Source organism: Ailuropoda melanoleuca, chromosome 15, assembly GCF_002007445.2.
Source record: "Ailuropoda melanoleuca isolate Jingjing chromosome 15, ASM200744v2, whole genome shotgun sequence".
In the NCBI taxonomy this organism is placed as follows: domain Eukaryota; kingdom Metazoa; phylum Chordata; class Mammalia; order Carnivora; family Ursidae; genus Ailuropoda; species Ailuropoda melanoleuca.
This window is the reverse complement of record NC_048232.1, coordinates 24,124,068-24,146,707: the sequence shown is the minus strand read 5'-3', so window position 1 is coordinate 24,146,707 and position 22,640 is coordinate 24,124,068. Positions and strand designations below refer to the sequence as shown.

At 36.8% G+C, this 22,640-nt stretch overlaps 1 protein-coding gene across 2 annotated transcripts in view; it reads left to right on the top strand.

Annotated features, from left to right (window-relative positions):
• The window catches only part of MASTL (microtubule associated serine/threonine kinase like), a 33,729-nt gene that overhangs the window by 3,001 nt on the left and 8,088 nt on the right, over positions 1-22,640 (top strand). The window contains exons 2-9 of one of the 2 annotated variants that reach the window (XM_011235103.3): positions 256-393; positions 6,431-6,570; positions 7,505-7,593; positions 12,794-12,900; positions 13,120-13,270; positions 16,172-16,344; positions 18,320-19,468; positions 20,703-20,841. In XM_011235103.3, coding sequence (XP_011233405.1) covers positions 256-393; positions 6,431-6,570; positions 7,505-7,593; positions 12,794-12,900; positions 13,120-13,270; positions 16,172-16,344; positions 18,320-19,468; positions 20,703-20,841 — 2,086 coding nt within the window. Of the gene's footprint in view, positions 1-255; positions 394-6,430; positions 6,571-7,504; positions 7,594-12,793; positions 12,901-13,119; positions 13,271-16,171; positions 16,345-18,319; positions 19,469-20,699; positions 20,842-22,640 lie in introns of both variants that reach the window. The other variant, XM_002927525.4, reaches the window with a different exon arrangement.

Sequence of the window (22,640 nt, the reverse complement as noted above, 5' to 3'; positions counted from 1 at the left end):
GGGGCGCCTGGGTGGCACAGCGGTTAAGCGTCTGCCTTCGGCTCAGGGCGTGATCCCGGCGTTATGGGATCGAGCCCCACGTCAGGCTCCTCTGCTGTGAGCCTGCTTCTTCCTCTCCCACTCCCCCCTGCTTGTGTTCCCTCTCTTGCTGGCTGTCTCTATCTCTGTCAAATAAATAAATAAAATCTTTAAAAAATAAAAAAATAAAAAAATAAAAAAATAAAATAAAATGAGTGTATTGTTATGTTGTCATAGGTTGTCAAGAAAGCAGATATGATCAACAAAAATATGACACATCAGGTACAAGCTGAGAGAGATGCACTAGCACTAAGCAAAAGTCCTTTCATTGTCCATTTGTACTATTCACTACAATCAGCAAACAATGTCTACTTGGTAAGTAAATAATCTTACTTTTTTTTTTCCATTTAGCAATCACTGAATTCAGTGACTCAAGAATACAGTCGAGGCTTGGGGGGGGGTGGCACTTGGCTGGCTCAGCTGGTAGAGCATGCAACTCTTGATCTCAGGGTTGCAAATTCAAGGCCCACATTGGGTGTAGAGATTACTTAAAAATGAATTTTTAAGGGGCACCTCGGTGGCTCAGTTGGTTAAGCATCTGCCTTCAGCTCAGGTCATGATCCCAGTGCTGGGTTCAAGCCCTGTACTGGGCTCTCTGCTCAGCAGAGAGCCTGCTTCTCCCATTCACTCTGCCTGCTGCTCCCCCGGCTTGTGCTCTCTCTCTCCCTCTTTCTGTCTGTCAAATAAATAAATCAAATCTTTTTTTTAATAAATGAATAAACAATCTTTAAAAAATATATGTTAAAAAAAAAACCAGTCTCTGGGTTTAGAGTACCTGGGTTTGAATTACAAGTTTTGCACTTACTAACTTTATGACTTTGGCCAAGTTCCCGAAACTGTTATATGGGCCAGGGTTCTCCAGAGAGAAAGAACTGAAGGGGTGCGTGTGTGTGTGTGTGTGTGTGTAGAGGGTGGGAATTTAAGGAATTGCTCTACGTGATTGTCAGGCTTGGCAAGTCTGAAATCTTTCAGAGTAAGCCAGCAGACTGTAGACCCAGGGAAGAATTGATGTTGTAACTCAGGTCCAAAAGCAGTGTAGAAGCGGAATTCCTTCTTGGGGTGGAGTGGGGGTGGGGGGCATGGAGGACAACATCTTGATCTTTTTCTTGTAATGCCTTCAACTGACTGGATGGGGCCCACCCAGATTATGGAGGGTCATCAGCTTTTACTCAAAGTCTACCTAAATGTTAATTTCATCTAAAACACAACTTCACAGCAACATTTAGGTTCATGTCTCACCAAATCTCTGAGTACTATGAATTAGCCAAATTGATACATAAAATTAACTATCTCACCTCAGTCTCCTCATCTGCAAAATGGAGATAATAATAGTACCTACCTCAGAGGTTGTTATGAAATTTTAATAGGTTAATATAAAGCATGTAGAACAGTATCTGGCACATAGTTCTAAAAATATTTGGTAAGTTAAGGACATATACTAGGAATACTATATAAAGTTTGGTGTATAGTAAGGAAAGATACTGCGGAGTGGTGAGTTTGGGGCATGTGGACTTCGAGAGTTGCTTGCTTTTCATTTCTAATGAAGAATTTGAGGGAGCAGGAATTGGTGAGGACATTTTGACTACAAATTCTAGAGATTCTGATTCCTGAGATGGTCTGTGGATTAAATGTTTGGTGTCTCCAGTAGCTTCTGTTCAGTATGGACAAATGGTTTTCATGAATGAATGGGTCTTAGGATATAGATTTTAGACCCTGAATTTATAGTTTACCAACAAAATGCTCATTCCTCTCATAATTTGATTTGCCTTCAGGAGTGTGATCCCTTTATCCTCGATATGCTAAACCTCTCTTGTAAGTCTGTGGAACATAATTGTGCGGCACTTCAAATTTTTGCTATATCAAAAGCTTGAAACTAAACAGAACATGATATCCAGCTTCAAGCTGTACACCTGAAAATTCAGGATAGATTATAAAAATAGTGTCAACTCTAAAACTCTTTTGGTACCTGATGGTTAAATCCATTTCTAGTCTTCCGGTAAATCTGTGAGTATATTTAGACTGACATTAAATGTGGTTTCAAAGATTTAATGGGAAGGCCAAGAAACTTTGGAGAATGAAAAGTTTTTCTAGGATGGTGGTGAACACCTTTTTTGCAGTAGGACTAATTCAGGATCAATAAAAGTTTTTTACACAGTTTAAGTACATGAAATGTGATCATATTATACTTACTGTTCTACATATTTTTTTCCACTTACTGGTGACCTAATTCTTTTTAATGGCTACACAGAATTACGTGGATTTATTTAGGAATTTTGTGATTTTTATAACAAACGCCCTATTAATGAGTTGGTTTGGGGGTTTTTTGCTATTCTAAACAATACTCTGACGAATACCCTACCATGAATTGCAATACCTGGTTGTAATGACCTTCTCTGTGAGAGACAAGACCTGGTAATGCTGTGGGGAAGGATTTTGGAGCAAAGATACAAATTTGTATTGAGGGAATTCACCCTCAGTACCCCTCAGGACACCCCCTAGGTTCTAAGAAAGCCAGAGATGTGGGTCCACTTTATAGGCTGTTTCACCGTCTGAGAGAGTTGAAAAAAATACAGAGTAGCAGTAAGGTGAAAACCAAATACTATAAGAATAATTGACTTTCCATCTTTTAATCCTGTGGCGGGCCAAATCCGTCCCACTGTTTCTACACAGCCTGTGAGTTTTGGCATTTTTAAAATGTTGAAAAAAATCAAAGGAAGAAGAATATTTTGTGATATATGAAAACTACATGAAATTTGTATTTCAGTGACTAAATAAATTTTATTGGAACACAACCTCATCCTTTTGTTTACTTATTATCTATGGCTGTTCTTGTGTTAAAAACAGAAGAGTGAGACAGTTGCCACACAGACCATACGGCTTGCAAAGCCTAAAATATTTACTATCTGGCTCTTTATGGAAAAAGAAGGAAACATTGATAAACTCCATTCCCAAAGAAGGTGGGAGACTATTTAATCACACACTGTATATGAAACAATATGTAGTAAAGGCATTGGAGAGCGCCAGGAAGAATTAAAGGATTAAAAACAATATCCTATTAGTTTCAGGTGTAAATCATAGTGATTCCATATTTTTATACATTATGAAATGATCCCCACAGTAAGTCTAACTGCCATCTGTCACCAAAGTTATTGCAATGTCATTGACTGTATTTCCTGTGCTGTATTTTTCATCCCTGTGACTTATGTATTTTATAACATTTTTTTTTTAGAGGGGGGCAGAGCAGAGGGAGACAGAGAATCTTAAGCAGGCTCCATGCCCAGCACAGAGCCCAACTCGGGACTCGATCTTCCTGAGATCATGACCTGAGCTGAAATCGAGTTGGCTGCTTAACTGACTGAGCCACCCAGGCACCCCCATAACATTTTTATAGAAAGAGAAAAATATTTCATAAGTTCATGCTGAAATTTCCAATTCATTGGGAAATTATAGAATTTTACCCAGCATCTTTGAAAAATATATAACACATAGGGGCGCCTGGGTAGCTGTCATTCAGTGTCTGCCTTCGGCTCGGGGCGTGATCCCAGCGTCCTGGGATCGAGCCCCACATCGGGCTCCTCTTCCTCTCCCACTCCCCCTGCTTGTGTTCCCTCTCTCGCTGGCTGTCTCTCTGTCAAATAAATAAATAAAATCTTAAAAGTAAATAAATGAATAAACATCTTCTTTAAAAAGAGAAAAAGAAAAATATATAACAAATAAAAATATTTTGAAAAAATATATTCTTTTACCCTAACCATCTGGGTTCCTAACAGCATTAACATAATTACTCATTTGCTTTAACTTATAACATTATGTATATCTAATATTTTCAAAATAAGAATATCAGTATTGTTTTACTAACACTAAAACAACTAGATTCAATTTAGGATTCTTTTTTTTCGCTGTTCTTTTTGTCTTTGGGATATACTATCAAAATTCTGGTTTTGAAGTCACTTGAAATCATTTTCTGCTTAGTTATGAAACTTGAAATAGTGGGGCACCTGGGTGGCTCAGTTGTTAAGCGTCTGCCTTTGATTCAGGTCATGATCCCAGGGTCCTGGGTTTGAGCCCCATCAGGCTTCTTGCTCAGTGGGGAGTCTGCTTCTCCCTTTCCCTCTGCCTACCCCCACCCCACCCCCACTCATACTCCTGCATGCGCTCTCTCTCTCAAATAAATAAAATAAAATCTTTCAAAAAATAAAGTATTAGAAGAAAACTGATGTGAATATTTTTATAATCATAAATTGGTGTAGGTCTTACTAGGTACAAAATAAAACATATTTTGACACAAAACACCATTTACACTGTCAAATAACAAGTTTGGAGAAAATATTGTTCAGAAAATACACAAAAGGCTAATTTTACTATTATGTAAACAGATTTTCTACATCGATAAGAAAGAATTAAATGCCCCAGTAGAAAATTGGGCAAAGAGTAGAAGTGATTCACAGAAGACACATAAAAGACCAAAAATAGGGGCACCTGGCTGTCTCAGTCAGTGGAACATGTGATTCTTGATCTTGGGGTTGTGGGTTTGAGCCCCACATTGGGTGTAGAGATTACTTAATACTAAAATCTTTTTAAAAAATAGTGTAAAGATTCTAAATCTCCCTAAAAGTAAATAAACATTTAAACAAGTCCATTTTTTCTCAGATCGACAAAGATAAAAAGGATCAATAATTATTATTGATCCAGATATAAGAAAATAAATATTCTCATGAGCTCAAATACAGTATCTGTTTACTTATTTATTTACCTGCTACCGAATTATAAACTCTTTCAGTGCAGAGACACTTTATATTCCCAGTGCTAGCACAGTGTGTAGCATAGATTTTGGGCTTAGTAAATGTTTTAATGATTGATCTCATCAACAAACATTGACTAACCTCTATATACCAGGGGGAAACTACTGCCCTAAGAGGAAAGAAAGGACTTTGTTTTATGAAGTTCTTACTAGGCAGTATTTTATACCTTAAAACTGTACAAATTTTTAGAATAATGACTAGTGCACATAGAAGGAATAGTAGAGCTTTGAAACCTCATAGCCATATTGGATTCTGACAAGAATCATCTGCGGTCACATGATGCTAAGATCAGCGCTTGCAAATTTGTTAGGTTATTTACATATTCTCAAAGTATTTACCCCATTAGTTATTAATTACCAAGGGGGTAAAAAAAGTACTTCTTCATTGGAGAAATCTGGAAGTCACCACCTTAGCTAAATGATCAAAGTCAACATCCCCTGTAATGGAACATGCTGACAGGTGTCTCATCTGGTGGGAGTGTCTCTAAGAAAGAGTCGACATTACTTACTTAGATTTCCTGCCAAAAATGCAAACCTGAATTGAATAGTGAGGAAATAATCGGATGTCAGGAAAGACTGCCCCCCTCAAAAGGCAAAAATCTGTCCCAGATTAAAGGAGAATAAAGAGACATGATAACTAAATCCCGTGGGGGTCCTGGCTTGGGGGGGGCGCGGGAGTCTTATCAAGGACACTTATTTAGATGCTCAGAGACATTTGAATATGAACTATATCAATTAGATAATAGTATTATATTAGTGTTAAATTCCTTGAATTTTATTATGCTGTAGTTATGTAAGAATATCCTTGTTAGGAGATACATGACAAAGAATTTTGTGGTGACAGGTCATGACCTCTTCAACTTTATTCTCCAGTTATTTTTTTTCTTAAGATTTTATTTATTTGACAGGCAGTGAGAGAGGGAACACAAGCAGGGGAAATGGGAGAGGGAGAAGCAGGCTTCCCACTGAGCAGAGAGCCTGATGCGGGGCCCAATCCCAGAAAGCTAGGATCATGCCCTGAGCTGAAGGCAGACGCTTAACGACTGAGCCACCCAGGCACCCCCAATTCTCCAGTTATTTAGCAATAACTTTAAAGCTATAAATATCAGTTGTTAATGTTGCCACATTTTTTAAACTGCTTAGTCAACAAAAATCGTGGGTTTAAGATCTTTATGTTAATTGCGTTCCTTTGTTTATTCTGTAACAGTTATGTTATTAACAAACATTTATTTTATATTCGTATGTGTGGAGAGGAAGAAAGCAAATGGGCAAAATGCTCACAATGGGTAAATCTAGATGAAGAGTATATGGGACTGTTCTTATACCTTCTCTGTAAGTCTGAATTTTTATTCAGATTAAACAGTTTAAATTCAATTTTAAAAAACTATATAGCAACATGAGCAAACTTGGTATAAATGTGTACCAAGTGAGATCAAGAAAATGTGTCTGTTACAGAACCATGCTAAAAATATATAACTATAATACTCAAATAATGTTTTTAAAGTAATCATATTGTTTTTATTTTGTAACATTTATATTCCTTTTTGGCAGGTAATGGAATATCTTATTGGTGGAGATGTCAAGTCTCTCCTACATATATATGGTTATTTTGATGAAGAGATGGCCGTGAAATATATTTCTGAAGTAGCTTTGGCTCTAGACTATCTTCACAGACATGGAATCATCCACAGGTAAAGACTGACTTTTCTACAAACTATTACTTAAAAGCACAAATAATCAAATTATGTATTAAATATTTGAGTTTGAAATATTTTTATAATCATTTGCCCATGTATCTGGGTTATCTAAAGTTTGGTAGTAACTTGTGTGAGTTTAGAAATTCCATCAACTTGGGGCTCCTGGGTGGCTCAGTCTGTTAAGCATCCGCCTTCAGCTCAGGTCATGATCTCAGGGTCCTGGGATGGAGCTCATTGTCAGGCTCCCTGCTCATCGGGGAGTCTGCTTCTCCCTTCCTCTTTGTCCCTCCCCTGACTGATGTTCTCTCTCTCTCTCATAATAAATAAAATCTTTTTAAAAAATTAATGAAAGCACTAAGTTAAAAAAAAAGGAGAAATTCCATCAACTCTTCTTTCATCTCTCCTCCCTGTGTTTTGAATATGTTGCTTTGAGCATGGGTACACCATTTTGTTGTGAAGAATATTGAATCTTTTTTCCACTCCCCTACCATCATACAAAAGTGCTATATTTTATAATTCCAACTGACTTGCAGTGTTTTTCTCTGTACAAAGAAAGTCATGTTCTAAGTGGCTCTTCTCTATTAAGGCTTAATCTTACCCTCCATGAAAGAGGTAAATGTGATTTTGGTGTGGCTTGAGGTTTATTTTATCTAATGAGGTTTATTTGTTGTAATGGACTATCTAATGAATAATGCCAAAGATAATCTAGTATTAAATCAGTTAACTTTCTCGTAGGTTCAAATATACAGAAGATTATTTACTTTCGAGGGTTGTTTTTTGCACTCTCAAAGCCAACAATAAGTACCTTATTTTAGAGAAAATAAATAGGGTTTGATTCTTCTGTAACTTTCTGGGTTTTTCTCTGCTAATTCTAACATCAACACTAGCTCTTTCTTAATTATCTGCTATTTGTTTTTTATGTATGCAGGGATTTGAAACCAGACAATATGCTTATTTCTAATGAAGGTCATATTAAACTAACAGATTTTGGCCTTTCCAAAGTTACTTTGAATAGAGGTAAGAAAAATAGCAAGTAAGTACCTTTTTAAAAACTCTACAACTACATGCTATTAACTTACACTATTTTGTTAGTTTATAATGCTAAAATTTGATGATTATTTGTTCAAAAAAAAGACTAGAAAGATATAATGGTATTTCCTTTCAATTGGAGATGAAAAATGAAAAAAAAAAAGATGAGAAATGGAAATAATTATTCCTAATTCATCAAGGGCACTCAAAGATCTTTGGATTTTCAAAGAGGAACTCACAATTTCTGTTTTTCTTACTTTTTGTCTCTACTGAAACTGGTTTGACCAATTAAACATCAGTACAATGACTAAAATAACTATAACATGATGAACAGTAATACCTACAGAACTTACTCCCACTGACAGGACCAGCACCAAGAACTTGATAAACGAGGGGCAAAGAAACTGAACACAATTCACACACATACACACACATATATATGGTAGTCTGTTAATTTCACTACTGGCAATGAAAGCAATGCTAATTTAAAAAATAACAAATGAATCATTTCACAGTGTTAAGCTAGGCAAAATTAAAGATAGAGAGAGAGAGAACTGAAGATCCAAAATTAATGAGACTGCAAAAGCACGGTTAGTTTTTCCAGAAACATTGTAAATTAGCACAGTGCTTTCCAACGGATATCTACCACTGCGTTTTAAGAAACTAAAGAGTTTAATTCTTTTGACCTAGTTACTCTGTCTTGGAATTTATTCTAAAGAAATAGCTCAAGAGAACAAAATATAAGAATAAAATTTTGTAGCAGAATTGTTTCTAATACGGAGAAACTAGAAATTACTTAAGTTTATCATAGAAACACAGATACTTGAGAGCTTATGGACTTGGTAGCATATTGTATTATCTATTAAAATGGTAGCGGATAGAAATAAATGAACAGGAGACCACAAAATTGGGCTTATAAATTATAAACCACAGGATTATAATTATTTGAAAATAAATACAGATCTAAAATTCTTTATCTGCAAGTACAAATTTCAAAAAGTTTTGAATACCTAAGGTTTTTCATTTAGTTTGATAAAATCTGACCTGAGCTGATGTGGGCTATTTACGGTTTTTACTAATCCCATGTCACATAACTACTTAGATTCTTCACAGCAGTAATAATAATATTTGAGTACAGGTGGCTAGATGAGATGCCACTAGGGATGCTCCTTACTATACAGTATACTGGATATTTACTCAAAGAAAACAAAAATACTGATTTGAAAGGATAATGTACATCCTTATGTTGATTGCAGCAGTATTTCCAATAATCATGATAAGGAAGCAACAACCCAAGTGTCCATCAACAGATGAATGGATAAAGAAGATGTGGCGTGTGCACACGTGCACACACACACACACACACACACACACACACGAGATTATTACTCAGCCATAAAAAAGAATGAGGTCTTGCCATATGTGACAACATGAACAGACCTAGAGGGTATTATGCTAAGTGAAACAAGTCAGACAGAAAGACAAGTACCATAAGATTTCACTTCTGTCATGGAATCTAAAAAACAAAGCAGACAAACAAAAAAAAGGTGGAGACAGACCCATTAATACAGAGAACAAACTTGTGGGGGAGAAGAAGCAAAAGGGCAAAATGGGTGAAAGGGAGTGAGAGACACAGGATTCCAGTTATGGAATGAATAAGTCATGGGGATGAAAACTACAGGATAGTGAATATAGATAATAATATTGTAACAGTATTGTATGGTGACAGACGGTAGCTACACTTGTGGTGAGCATAGCATAACGTACAGAGTTGTTGAATCACTAGGTTGTGCACCTGAAACTAAGGTAAAATTGTGTGTCATACCTCAATTAAAAAAAAAAAAAAAAACCTAAAAAACCCACTGTATATTTATCACATTGCCTTTCTAAAATCTAAATATTTTCTAATTGTGAGGCAAATCTAACTCCCTGGGTTTTAGATAAGATATTGGAAAAAGTCATAAATCAGATAAATTTTGTGTTATGGTGATATAACAGTTTAATATTTTTTATTTCATTTTTTTCCTATCTGATGATTTATTTAAAATTTGGCTTCTGGGTCACCTGGGTGGCTCAGTCTCTTAAGCATCTGCCTTCCACTCGGGTCATGATCCCGGGGTCATGGGATAGAGCCTCAAGTTGGACTCCCTGCTCAGTGGGGAGTCTGCTTCTTCCTCTGCCCCTCCCCTTGCTCCTGCTCTCTCTCCCTGTCTCTCCCTCTCTCTCTGTCAAGTAAATAAATAAAATTTTTAAAAAATAAATAAATAAAATAAAATAAAATAAAATAAAATAAAATAAAATAAAATAAAATAAAATTTGGCTCCCATGGGGAACCTGGCTGGCTCAGCTGGTAGAGCATGCAGCTCTTGATCTCGGGGTCATGTGTTCAATTCCCACACTAAGTAGGTAGCTTACATAAAAAATAAAAATAAATAAAATATAGTTTGCCTCCCAAATAATTCTACATTTATATTAGTATACATAGTTATGACAAACATCTTTTAAGTATACAGATTCTGAATTTGGGTTTTCTTTTTTTTTTTTAATAGTGCTAAAAAATTCATTATATAAAATTTACCATTTTTAAAAAGTGTACAGTTCAGTAATATTAACTATATTCACATTGTTATGCAACAGATCTCTAAAACTTTTTCATCTTGCAAAACTGAAACACTATATACCCTGATTTCCCCTCCTCCCAGCCACAATTCTATTTGCTGTATCTGTGAGTTTGAGTACTTTAGGTACGTCATATAAGTAGAATCATAGAGTGTTGTTTTGTGAGTGACTTACATCACTTAGCTTAATGTCCTCAAGATTCATCCATATTGCAGCATGTAACAGGATTTCCTTCTTTTTAAAGGCTGAGTAACATTCCATTATACATATCTATGCCACTTTTTTTATTCATTTGTGTGTCAGTAGACATTTGGGTTGCTTCTACTGCCTGGCTATTGTGAATAGTGCAATGAACGTGAGTGTATAAATATCTCTTAGAGACCCTTATATACCCAGTAGTGGAATGCCTGGGTCATATAGTAATTTTATTTTTAATTTTTTGAGGAGCCTCCATTGTGTTTTTCATAGTGACTACACTATTTAACATTCCTGCCAGCAATGTACAAGGGCTCCAATTTCTCTACATTCTTGCCAACACTACTTATTTTCTGTTTTTTGTTACTAGCCATCCTAATGGGTATGAGATAATATATAGCTTTGATTTGCCTTTTTCTATTGATTACTAATGTTGAGCATCTTTTCATAACCATGTTGGCCATTTGTATAATAATCTGTCCAAATCCTTTGTCCACTTTTTAGTTAGATAATTTTTTTTATTGTTGTTGGGTTGTAGTCCTTTATATATTCTGTACATTAACCCCTTATCAGATAACTGATTTGCAGATATTTCCTCCCCTTCTGTAGGTTCTTTTCATTCTGTTGTCTCCTTTGATATGCAGAAGTTTTTAAGTTTCACATAGCCCCACTTGTCTATTTTTGCTTTTTGCCTGTGCCTTTGGAATCCTATCCAAGAAATCACTGCCATAATATTTTTAACATTTAATTTATAAAAGATTCTTTTTTTTAAAGATTTATTTATTTTTATTTGAGAGAGAGCGAGGGCACATGAACAAGAGGAGGGGCAGAGGGAGAGAGGCAGACACCCAGCTGAGCTTGGAGCCCAAAGCGGGGGCTAACCCCACACCTCCAAGACCACCACCTTTTCATCTTGCAAAACTGCCATTTGAGCCATTTGAGCTACCCAGGCACCCAGCCATTTGAGCCGCCCAGGCACCCCTAATTTATAAAATATTCCTTAAGATGTTTATTGTTACCTGTTAGTCCTTACTGCTTCATCAATGTGTGGTATAAATAAAATTTGTTAAGTTCAAATTTCCAGTTTACCTTTAAATTGTCTGATATCACATAGGAGGGCCCCTGGCTGACTCAGTTGGTGGAGGATACTGATATCTGGGTTATGAATTCAAGCCCCACATTGGGTGTAGAAATTAATTAAAAATAAAATCTTTTTAAAAAAAAATCTTATACCACATAGAATATTACACTTTTCCTACCATTTGGCAGGGGGCATGATTACTTTATTTTAATTAATTTTTAAAGTAATCTCTATACCCAACGTGGGGCTCTAACTCATGACCTGGAGATCAAGAGTCGCACGCTCTATACTGAGGCAGCCAGACGCCCACCATTTTTGATATCTAAAGAAAACAGTACACCTGTGTGAATGTTGAATTATTTTATAAAGTTATGCACTGAAACTGATAAAAATTCTGCATCAGTTTCTTTTTTTTTTTTTTAAAGATTTTATTTATTTATTCGACAGAGACAGACAGCCAGTGAGAGAGGGAACACAAGCAGGGGGAGTGGGAGAGGAAGAAGCAGGCTCATAGCAGAGGAGCCTGATGTGGGGCTCGATCCCACAATGCTGGGATCACGCCTTGAGCCAAAGGCAGATGCTTAACCGCTGTGCCACCCAGGCGCCCCTCTGCATCAGTTTTCTATCTTGACCTGCACTTGCTCATGTTAGTTAACAGGGGAGCCCATAATTTCTACTAATTCCTTAAAAAGATTGATATTGAAATTTAATTTATATTCCTAATATTCCTTTCTTAATTTTTCTTACCACATCCTTTTCTAGTATTTGATTTACCAAGAATTATTTTGTTGCCAGTACGATAATACTCTTGTTTAGTTACTGAGTACTCCCTAATATGGGTCATCACACTGTGTTCTATTCATTCCAGAGCAAAACTCTGTTCTATCAAAGTTTAATGATTTCAATCAGTTGCTTTTTTTTAAATAGGGAAATATGTATCTTTTTTTTTTTTAATTTTATTTTTTGACCCCTTTCATCCATTTCTCCTATCCCCCACCCTTGCCTCTGGCATCCACCAATCTGTTCTCTGTACCTGTGAGCTTAGTTTTGTTTTGTAAGATTCCGTATATAATAGAGATCATACAGTATGTGTCTTTCTCTGTCTGCTTGGTTGTATATATTTATTCTCTGGCATGGTGACTTCTCTGGATACGTTTGTCTTACACAAGCCAAGTGTTATAGGTAATGTTAATGTGGAAAGGGGACAAAGTTCTGAACAGATGATTATTGACTAGTAAGTCAATGACATAGAAGTTTTTAAAGAATTTCATATACTTTTCTTTCCATATATAGATATCAATATGATGGATATCCTTACAACACCATCAATGGCTAAACCTAGACAAGATTATTCAAGAACCCCAGGACAAGTGTTATCTCTCATCAGCTCTTTGGGATTTGTAAGTATTTGATTAGAAAAAAGTCACATAACATGCCCTTTTGTGATTACCGTTTAAATTTTTAAATCCTTTTTTAAAATAAATGTTCAAAATAAATTTAAATATCAAGCATGTTGAGTTACTTTAACATTGTCTACTTAGGTGGTATAACAGTCTATGTATTTAGGTGGTGTTTGTGGAGGTAAATCTTAGCTTTGTTTTTGTTTTTCTCTTTAATAGTTCACACCAGTTGCAGAAAAAAACAAAGACTCTGCAAATATTCTTTCAACCCATGTATCTGAAACATCGCAGCTTTCTCAAGGACTAGTTTGTCCTATGTCTGTAGATCACAGGGATACGACTCCTTATTCTAGCAAACTACTAAACTCATGTGAGTATAAAAAAAAAAGGTAGTTTATTCCATTACATGTCTTTTAAGGAACAAAATGTTTTTTAATTTTTTAATTTCTAATATAGGTTTGAAATACAAATACTTGAACGGTCTGTGGCATTCCTTTATTTCCTCATGTAAATGCCATCTCTGACACAGACCGTTGCAGATATTTTTTTTTTAAATAAATATTTTATTTCAAGTAGCCTCTATACGCAACATGGGGCTAGAACTTACAATCCCAAGATCAAGAGTCATATGCTCTACTGACTGAACCAGCCAGGCGCCCCTGTAGTAGATCTTTAAGTCAGTAGAATAAAATACCTAGCTAATGAGATATTCTTCAGTTAGCTTGGTATTAGAATGATCTGTGGGTAAATTTCACTGTACTGGGTCTACGGAAATCTTATATAGAGAAGATGTAGTACCTATAATATTTTGTGTTTTTATAAAATTATTTCCAAAAGATTTTGCAATAAAATAGTTGAAGTAAAGATATATTTTTCATTGGCACACAATAAAAAACAAGTTAAGTAGTAGAGGAAGAGAATGGGACATTTTATAACACTTAACTTCACCTTTTATAACCAGCAATGGTGGGTGATTTAGTGCTCTGCGCTCAATGTTCTTCATCTTGGGAATGTGCATAATGATGCTTTGAAGAGCAGTTAGGGTTTCATGTTTTCATAGATGTTACCTCATTTTGAATTTGGTCCTCAAATCTGTACATATCCAGGATATCTCACTTACAAATGAGAAAACTAATGTTTTAAAATGTTTAGTTATACACTAGTAAGTGGGTAAGCCAAGTCCTAATTGCAGCTACAATTTTCTGTCCACTGACCCTTTCTTCCAAGGTCATTGAGTCTTATTTCTTCTGTCAAAATCACTTCTATGGAAATCAAAATGGCTGCAAAACATATATAGCTTTCATAAATACAAAACTACTAAAATACAGAATATGCAAATTTTACTGCCACCTTACTCTTAAGTGAAAATAATTGCATCTCCCTTAGTCATTTTTTTTAATCTACTCAGAAGTCAGTCAGGGTAAGACACTGTGCTGGTCACCGAGTGGATCTCAAGATGAATAAGAGAGGTCCTTGCCTGAGAAGAACTTGTAATTCTGTGTTGATTACACATGTAAAGGGATAACAATAGCAATCCTCTAAAATAAAATCGTAAGAAGGATACTGTGATACAACACAGACAGTGTTAAATGCTAACTGGGAAAATCAGGAATGGTTCTCAATAAAGATATAGCAACAGCTCCAAGTGTATTGGAAAAGGGCATTTCAGATACAGGCGTGAACAAAGTCACGGACACTTGAAAGTATTCCATTTTCAGACAACGGGGACTATATGTGTTATATGAGAATGGGAAGCATGTGCAATGGGGAAGGAAGCTTAGCAAGTAGATGGGGAAGGATCAAGTGTCATTACAGGGAACCTAGAATTTAAGCTGCACAAAAAGGGGAGTCATCAAAAGTTCCAAAGAGGGGCACCTGGATGAATAAGATGGTTAAGCGTCTGCCTTCGGCTCAGGTCATGATTCCAGGGTCCTGGGATTGCTCCCTGCTCAGCGAGGGGCCTGCTTCTCCCTCTCCCTCTGCCCCTGCTTGTGCTCTCTCTCTCTCTCTGTCAAACAAATAAATAAAATCTTAAAAAAAACACACACACACAAACAAAAAACCACAAAAGTTCTAAAGAAAGGAATGGTCTGATCATATCACTGATCCAGAATGAACTCTTTGGCAAATATGTAGTATGCACATGGCATTGGGGTAGACACAAATTTCCACATTGCTAGGGGAAGGCAAGCTGAGCAGTTTAGTCAGATATCAAGGTTAGTGTCCAGTGAGTTTCAGGAATTTCATTGAGAGGGTTTATGTACGAAAAATAAAGTTTTTTTAGATGGCCATTGAAATTCTACTACTAGTTTTAAAGTTCCAAGATTCGTTGAATCAAAAAACTGTAAGAATTTACTTGAGATTAAAGTCATGTGTTCACCCTCTTTGGGAAAGAAAAAACAAGATCTATGTATCTTTTTTATACACATAGAAAATCTATATATGCACATGTTATGATCTTTAGTAAAAGTATGATTGCCTATTTTGACTCATAAGTTCAGGAACAACAGTTTTTATCATCGTTATATGATTAACAAACATGTATTGTGTAGGTGAGGCTGCTTTCTTGTACTGGCTTGCTGTTAGCCAATTCACCGTTACTTGTATTACCCAGTAGTATAAAAAAAAACCCTTATGGATGTGAAAAATTCACATTTGTGAGTATATAAACCTCAACATGAGAGTAAAGCTATATTTTTTATTTGAGAGAGAGAGAGAGCACAGGCAGGAGGGGCAGGGAGAGGGAGAGAGCATCTCAAGAAGACTCCATGCATAGTATGGAGCCTGATGCGAGACTCGATCTCACCACTTGAGGTCACGATCTGAACAGAAACCAAGAGTCAGACCCTTAACTGATTGTGCCACCCGGGCACTCCTAAAGCTATGGTTTTAATTAAATACAAATTGAGCTGAGTAAATTTAGTCACATTCCAATCTTACATCTTATCTGGATACAGCATATCAATAATGCTCCTTTATCAAGAAGAGTTTCAAAGGGGATAATGGATTTCCTCCTAATTACACCTTAGCTCTTTTGTCGTGATTTTCACTTGTGAATATTGAGGGTTGTTTTCTTTTTCCTAAACGTTCACGATAGTACTTGTAGGTCCAAAACACCTGAGCCATCCTTGCGGATTGGGTAACATTTACACAGACAGAGCTCTGATATATACGATACTTAATACTTTGCCTAATTATCTGGAAAGATTCACGTTCCGTGAGGAACTCAGAAAGATGTGACATAAGTGTCAATATTTTTTCTCCCCTACAGGTCTTGAAACAGTTGCCCCCAACCCCGGGATGCCCGTGAAGTGCCTAACTTCTCATCTCCTGCAGTCCAGGAGAAGGCTGGCAACCTCCAGTGCCAGCAGCCAGTCCCACACCTTCGTATCCAGTGTGGAGTCTGAGTGCCACAGCAGTCCCAGATGGGAGAAGGACTGCCAGGTTAGAGTGACATTTAACTGAACCCCAGCCTGTTGCATATGTCATATTAACGATGGGGACACTTAATACTTTTCCATGTAAATTCTGTAAGGAAATGAAACTTACATGAATGGCAGTCAAGGTAGTCTTCATTTCCCTGTATATTCTGTCAAATTATTTTTAAATATTTCATTTTTCATTCAAGTGCAGAATTATTCATGATTAATATATAAAATGAGCTTGCAGAAAAATGATAGTAAATGTTTGGCTTAGAGGCATTTAGATGGGCTTTTTTTTTAAAATTCCTTACCATGACACAGACACTAGCTTACTGCACTTTTTTTTTTTTTTGTATTATTTAAAAACTTACACTACCTCCTTCTATACCGTATTCTTCCAGTTTCTCATTTAATAGAACGGTAACTCTTCCAGATCAGAAATAACTTTTAGACCACAAGGTAATGTAGGTGTGCCTTTAAAAGTATTTATTCTAAGGACATTTGCTTGCTAAGTGAATGGAGTTACTTGAAGTTACTATATTCTGCTTTTGCCTTTTTTAAGCTACTAAAGCTAGTAAGCATTAAAGCTGAGAGGAACTAAAGCTTTAAATTATAATAAAGTTTCCTTCATAGAGTGCAGATAAAAAAATGTTAGATTAGAATAATGGTAATACACAAAGAATAAACCTTCTGTTTGAGTAAATAATCTGGATTGTCTTTACTCCTTATTCTCAGTAATACAATTTTCTTCATTGTTGGATTTTATGGTCTAGAAGAAGGTCAGATTATTTTTTAGTCAAGGCAGTGTTTCTCTCGATCTTTTTTCCTTCTCTTATAGGCTGTTCTACAGGTAATACGCGCTGCCAGATAAACAGATTTCCTTTCCTAATACTGTTATTTCACCTCCTCCCTGTTCAAGAAAGCATATTGTATAATATTTCAAACCATACAGAGCTTTACCTTCTTCCTACCACTCCCTAATCTGTGGGGAATGCAATGATTGGATTATAGCAGTGCTTCTCAAGTTGTGATCAGGGAGTGACAATGGACCACAAGGGAACTCTGATAAACCCTGTACGAATCCCTGAATGATCTGTGCCTGCAGATCTATGAGCTGTAATTTAGGGATTTCTGTTATTCTTGTTCATGACTAAGCACTCCCTATTATTACTAAGTAAGTTAATAAAGTTTGATTTTCACATACCAAAAATAGGCAGTATTAGAGTTTATGGGAGACACACTTTTATTGAGGAATCTTATAAAAATCCTGATTACCATGCACCAATTTATGATACTCTGAACAAAGCTCTGATCACACAAAAGCACCTGCAGATAGTTGGAATTCAGAAAGATTTAAAGAAAAGTGCTTTGTTATTAATGCATCGTCATTTCATCTTGTTGACAGTGGATTTTAATTCCTGTTATCTTGGGGTTTTAATGATAAATTATGATTAATTTAGCTTCATCTTTATCAGCTTGGTTTTATTATACTTGTACGAAGTGACACGTGTTTACATTAACAAAATTTTTGTCTATAATTTTCCATTAACTATGTTTTAAGTCCTATGCATTTTGTAATTCGAAACAGAATCATTGATACCCCTATTGCAAAGCAGATATATACATAATAAAGCCTTATCCTCGATTTTGCCTAAAAATGTTGCCTATTAATTTGTCCTAGTTAAAGAACATGTATCAAATATGTATTATAGAATATCAAATACATATTATACAAATACATATTAAGTTATACATATTAGAGAATAGTTTATTTGAATTTTAGACTAGTGTTTCACTCAAAATGTATATAAAAACATGCTTTAATTGTTTATATTGCTCTTTAATTCTCTGTTATCATTGTTCTTTTGTTCCAGGGGAAAGTGGGAATAGGTAGTGTAGTAGTTTATGGGGTCATTTATTCCACCTAAGTCAACAGAGGTTTTAAAAGTTTCAAGAATCTCAGTTTTATACAACTAAAAAAGTGTTTTTCCTCTCAGGAAAGTGACCATGCGCTGGGCTATACAGTGATGAGTTGGAATATAATAGAAAAGCCTTCATGTACAGACTCTAGGGATGCCATCGAGACCAAAGGTTTCAATAAAAAGGATCTTGAGTTAGCCCTTTCTCCCATTCATAACAGCAGTACCATTCCTGAGACTGGAAGGTCTTGTGTAAACCTGGCTAAAAAAGGCTTCCCTGGAGAAGTTTCTTGGGAAGCAAGAGAACTGGATATAAATAATATTCATGTGGCCACTGACACAGCACAGTCTGGTTTTCACCAGTCAGATCAGTGGGCTGTGGATTCTGGTGATGCGACTGAAGAGCACCTTGGGAAAAGAGGTTTTAAAAGAAATTTTGAGTTAGTTGACTCTAGTCCTTGTCAGAACATCATACAGCATAAAAAAAACTGTATAGAACATAAGCCTAGAAATGCAATGAGCGATGGTTATATAAATCAAAGGACAGGCTTAACAACTGAAGTCCAAGACCTGAAGCTATCGGTATGTGGAGGTCAGCAAAGTGACTGTGCCAATAAGGAGAACATGGTCAATTCTTTCATTGATAAACCACAAACCCCAGAAAAATCACCTGTCCCAATGATAGCAAAAAACCTTCTGTGTGAACTGGATGAGGATTGTGACAAGAATAACAAGAGGGACCTCCTAAGTTCTAGTCTTCTATGTTCCGACGACGAGAGGGCTTCTAAAAGTATTTGTATGGACTCCGATTCATCTTTTCCTGGAATTTCTGTCATGGAAAGTTCATTAGAAAGGCAGTCCTTAGATCCAGATAAAAGCATCAAAGAATCCTCTTTTGAAGAATCAAACATCGAAGACCTACTTACTGTATCACCCAGATGGCAAGAAAATATCCTACCAAAAGGTGATGAGAATCCTGCTGTCCAAGACAGTAGCCAAAAAATGTTAGCTCCGTCTTCAAAGGTGTTGAAAACATTAACCTTATCTAAAAGAAATGCTGTAGCTTTTCGAAGTTTTAACAGTCATATCAATGCTTCCAATAACTCAGAACCATCCAAAATGAGCCTTACCTCTTTAGATGGAATGGATATTTCCTGTGTTTATAGCGGTTCATATCCCATGGCTATAACCCCTAATCAAAAAGGAACATCCTATATACCATATCAGGTATGTTCTAACTTTTTTAACACTTTGTCGTTAGATTTTATAACAATAAACTATGAAGGCCAGATACTTGCCTCTCACCTAGACTGAGATTTTCTGTTCTGCTGCTTGGGAATCTATGGATTGTTGGAGGTTTTGATGCAGAAATGTAAAGCTGGTAGCAATTTTATTATTCTTACCTACAGCACCTTCTTCATTTGCTCTCTAGACTTTCACATATTTTCTTTTTTTAAGATTTTATTTATTTATTTGAGAGAGCACACACATGCACGAGTGGCAGGAAGGGGCAGAGGGAGAGGGAGGAGCAGACTCCCCATTGAGCAGGGAGCCCGATTCAGGGCTCGATCCCAGGACCCCGGGATCATGACCTGAGCCAAAGGCAGCCGCTTAACCAACTGAGCCACCCAGGTGCCCCTAGACTCGCACATATTTTCAATCACATGTTTGCATATTTACAGTCACATATTTTCACTTAACAACAGCAACTCTTAAGATACAATATTAAGGTTCACTCTATCTTACTCCCTTTTAAGGACCTTCATAGATTATCTCTTTTCTTTATAGAAAATAGTTGGAAAATGCGTGTTTCAAATCTTATGTTGTTTTTATTTTCTAAACCTTTATCTTAATAAACCCAAAGTTTCATTTTTTTTCTTTTTTTTTTTGGAGAGATGACATAAAATTGAAAGTACAAACCCTGAATTAGGGTCACAAGAGTTGGGGTTTTCTATTCAGAACTTCCTGAGTGACTTAGAAGTCCCTTTTCCTCAGAGCCTCTGTTTATCTCTCTGTGGAATACACTAACACCTGTCCCGCTGGTTTCACAGAGTCCTTGTGAGGCCACGAAATAGCTTTAAAACTTAAATACAAATTAGCACAAGAAGTTATTTATATTTAGTTCCAGCTGATGTGTTGTCCCAATAATTCAGTCATTTGTCAGCCACAACGTCTCTCAGTGACCATTCTTAGGTTTGTATTAATCCACACTACGAAGAAAGAAATTTTTCTTATGAATTTTTTCATTCTTTCTTGCATATCTAGATCTTATTGAAATAATTTGTCTTATCTAAGCTACTTAATTTCACCAGATATCAGGACTATTTGAAATTATAGTTGGTAATGAGTCCATTTTCAAAACTGATCAAGAATTTGAGTATGTCTTTGCTTTTGTTTTAGCATTTCTGTTCACTGTGAAAGGAATGAAGATATTTATTGTAAACTCTTTTTAAATTAGCAGACCCCAAATCAAGTCAAATCAGGAACTCCATACCGAACTCCAAAGAGTGTGAGGCGAGGGGCAGCCCCAGTGGATGATGGGCGGATTCTTGGAACCCCAGATTACCTCGCACCTGAGCTGTTACTAGGCAGGGCCCATGGTAAGGCTTCCATGTCTTGAGTTTCTGAAGTGTTCTCTATCACTACATTTTCTCTTGTGGTAAAATTGTTTTAAATTTCTTTGGTATTTGGATTGCCTAGAGTAAAAGAAAATGAACTCATGTGATATTCATTTCTCGTAAATATGGCATTTCTTCTGGTAAAAGAAGACATTTGTTCTTTGCCTTCCCATTCAGTCTCAGTGATCCAGAGAAGCCCTACCGTCCACCTGCTCTGTTATCTTAGTTCAAAATGTCTCCTCAGGTTTGTTCCAGCTCTGGCTCAGGAATACAAAGTTGAGCCAAAACTTCTGTTCAGTCTGCAGCAGCACATTCCTTTTTAGAGCTCACCCTCACTTATTCCCAAACCACAACAGTCAAGCCAGAAACAAGCTATCTTCGGGATGCAGCAGAGGAACCCAGGGTGGCATTTTTACCTAGCCTCTTTTTCCCCCTTCTCTCTCTGAAGAATTTTCCCTTCCTACTTTCTGAAATGAACTGTATTGGTTTCCTAGGGCTACTGTAATAAAGAGCCACAAACTGGAAGTTTCAGAACAACAGGAATTTGTTGTCTGACAGTTCTGGAAGCTGGAAGTCTGGAATCAAGGCATTGACAGGACCATGCTCCCTCTGAAACCTGTAGGGAAACGGCCTTGCCCCTTCCAGCTTCTGTTGGTTTGCCTGCAACCCTTGGCTTGCAGCGGCCTCACTCGAACCATCCATCTTCATGGTGTTATTCTCCCTGTGTCTCCATGGTCACATGGCTATGTTTTTATAAGGACGCCAGTCATTTTGGATAAGGGGCTCACCCTACTCTAGGGTGACCTCATCTTAACCTACCTAATTATATCTGCAAGGACCGTACTTCCAAATGGCACATCAGAGGAGCTCAGGGTTAAGACTTGAACATGTCTCTTCAGGGGGATATAATTCAGTCCATAATGCGATCACCTTCTTGATCTTTTCAGTTACTTCCCTATTCCCTGGGTTCCTTTGGTGATCGACTGTGTCATCTTCCCCCGCCACACACATACCCCTTCTATTTTTATTTCTGTGCTGCCTTTTCTCCTTAGCCTGCAAATAAGATTCCACCCTTGTCTTTCCCCACCACCTCCCTTCTCAAAGGTTGCCTCTTTCCTTCGCCTGATTATTTTTGCTCTGGCAATCTAATTGTTATCCCTACCATTTAACTGACTTTTTTTTTTTTTTTAAGATTTCTATTTGTAAGTAATCTCTACACCCAACATGGGGCTCGAACTCACAACCCTAAGATCAAGAGTCACGCACTCTAGGGACGGAGCCAGCCAGGTGCCCCTAACTGGCACCTTTTTATTAATGGTCATCAGTGATGTCAGGCTTGTCAGATCTACCAGCCTCTTCTCTGTTTCCTTCCTCTTACCTCTGTTGCTAACTCCTGAGCTCTTGAATATATGGAAATTCTTCATGATCCTGCCCTCTCCCTTTTTTCCCTACCCCTGCTTCCTGTTAATCTCATCTCTCCCATGACTTCAGCAGTCACATCCTTTTCGATGCTTCCCAAATATCTGTGTCTAATCCTGACTTTGTCTAGGCAGCATACACAAGGCCTAAGTACCTACTCAGCCCTAAACTGGTGATTCAAGTGCTGTGTGTCGAAACGGGACGTGTACAGCTTGCTCTTCCGCTAGTCCCTCTCTCAATTCTGCCATTTTCGTGATGACACAGACAATGTCCCTACCTTCAGGCATTTAAATCCAGTCAATTCTGTCCCTGCAGAATTTCTTCTCACCTTTTCATCTCTGCCACTATCCTCTGTAAGAACC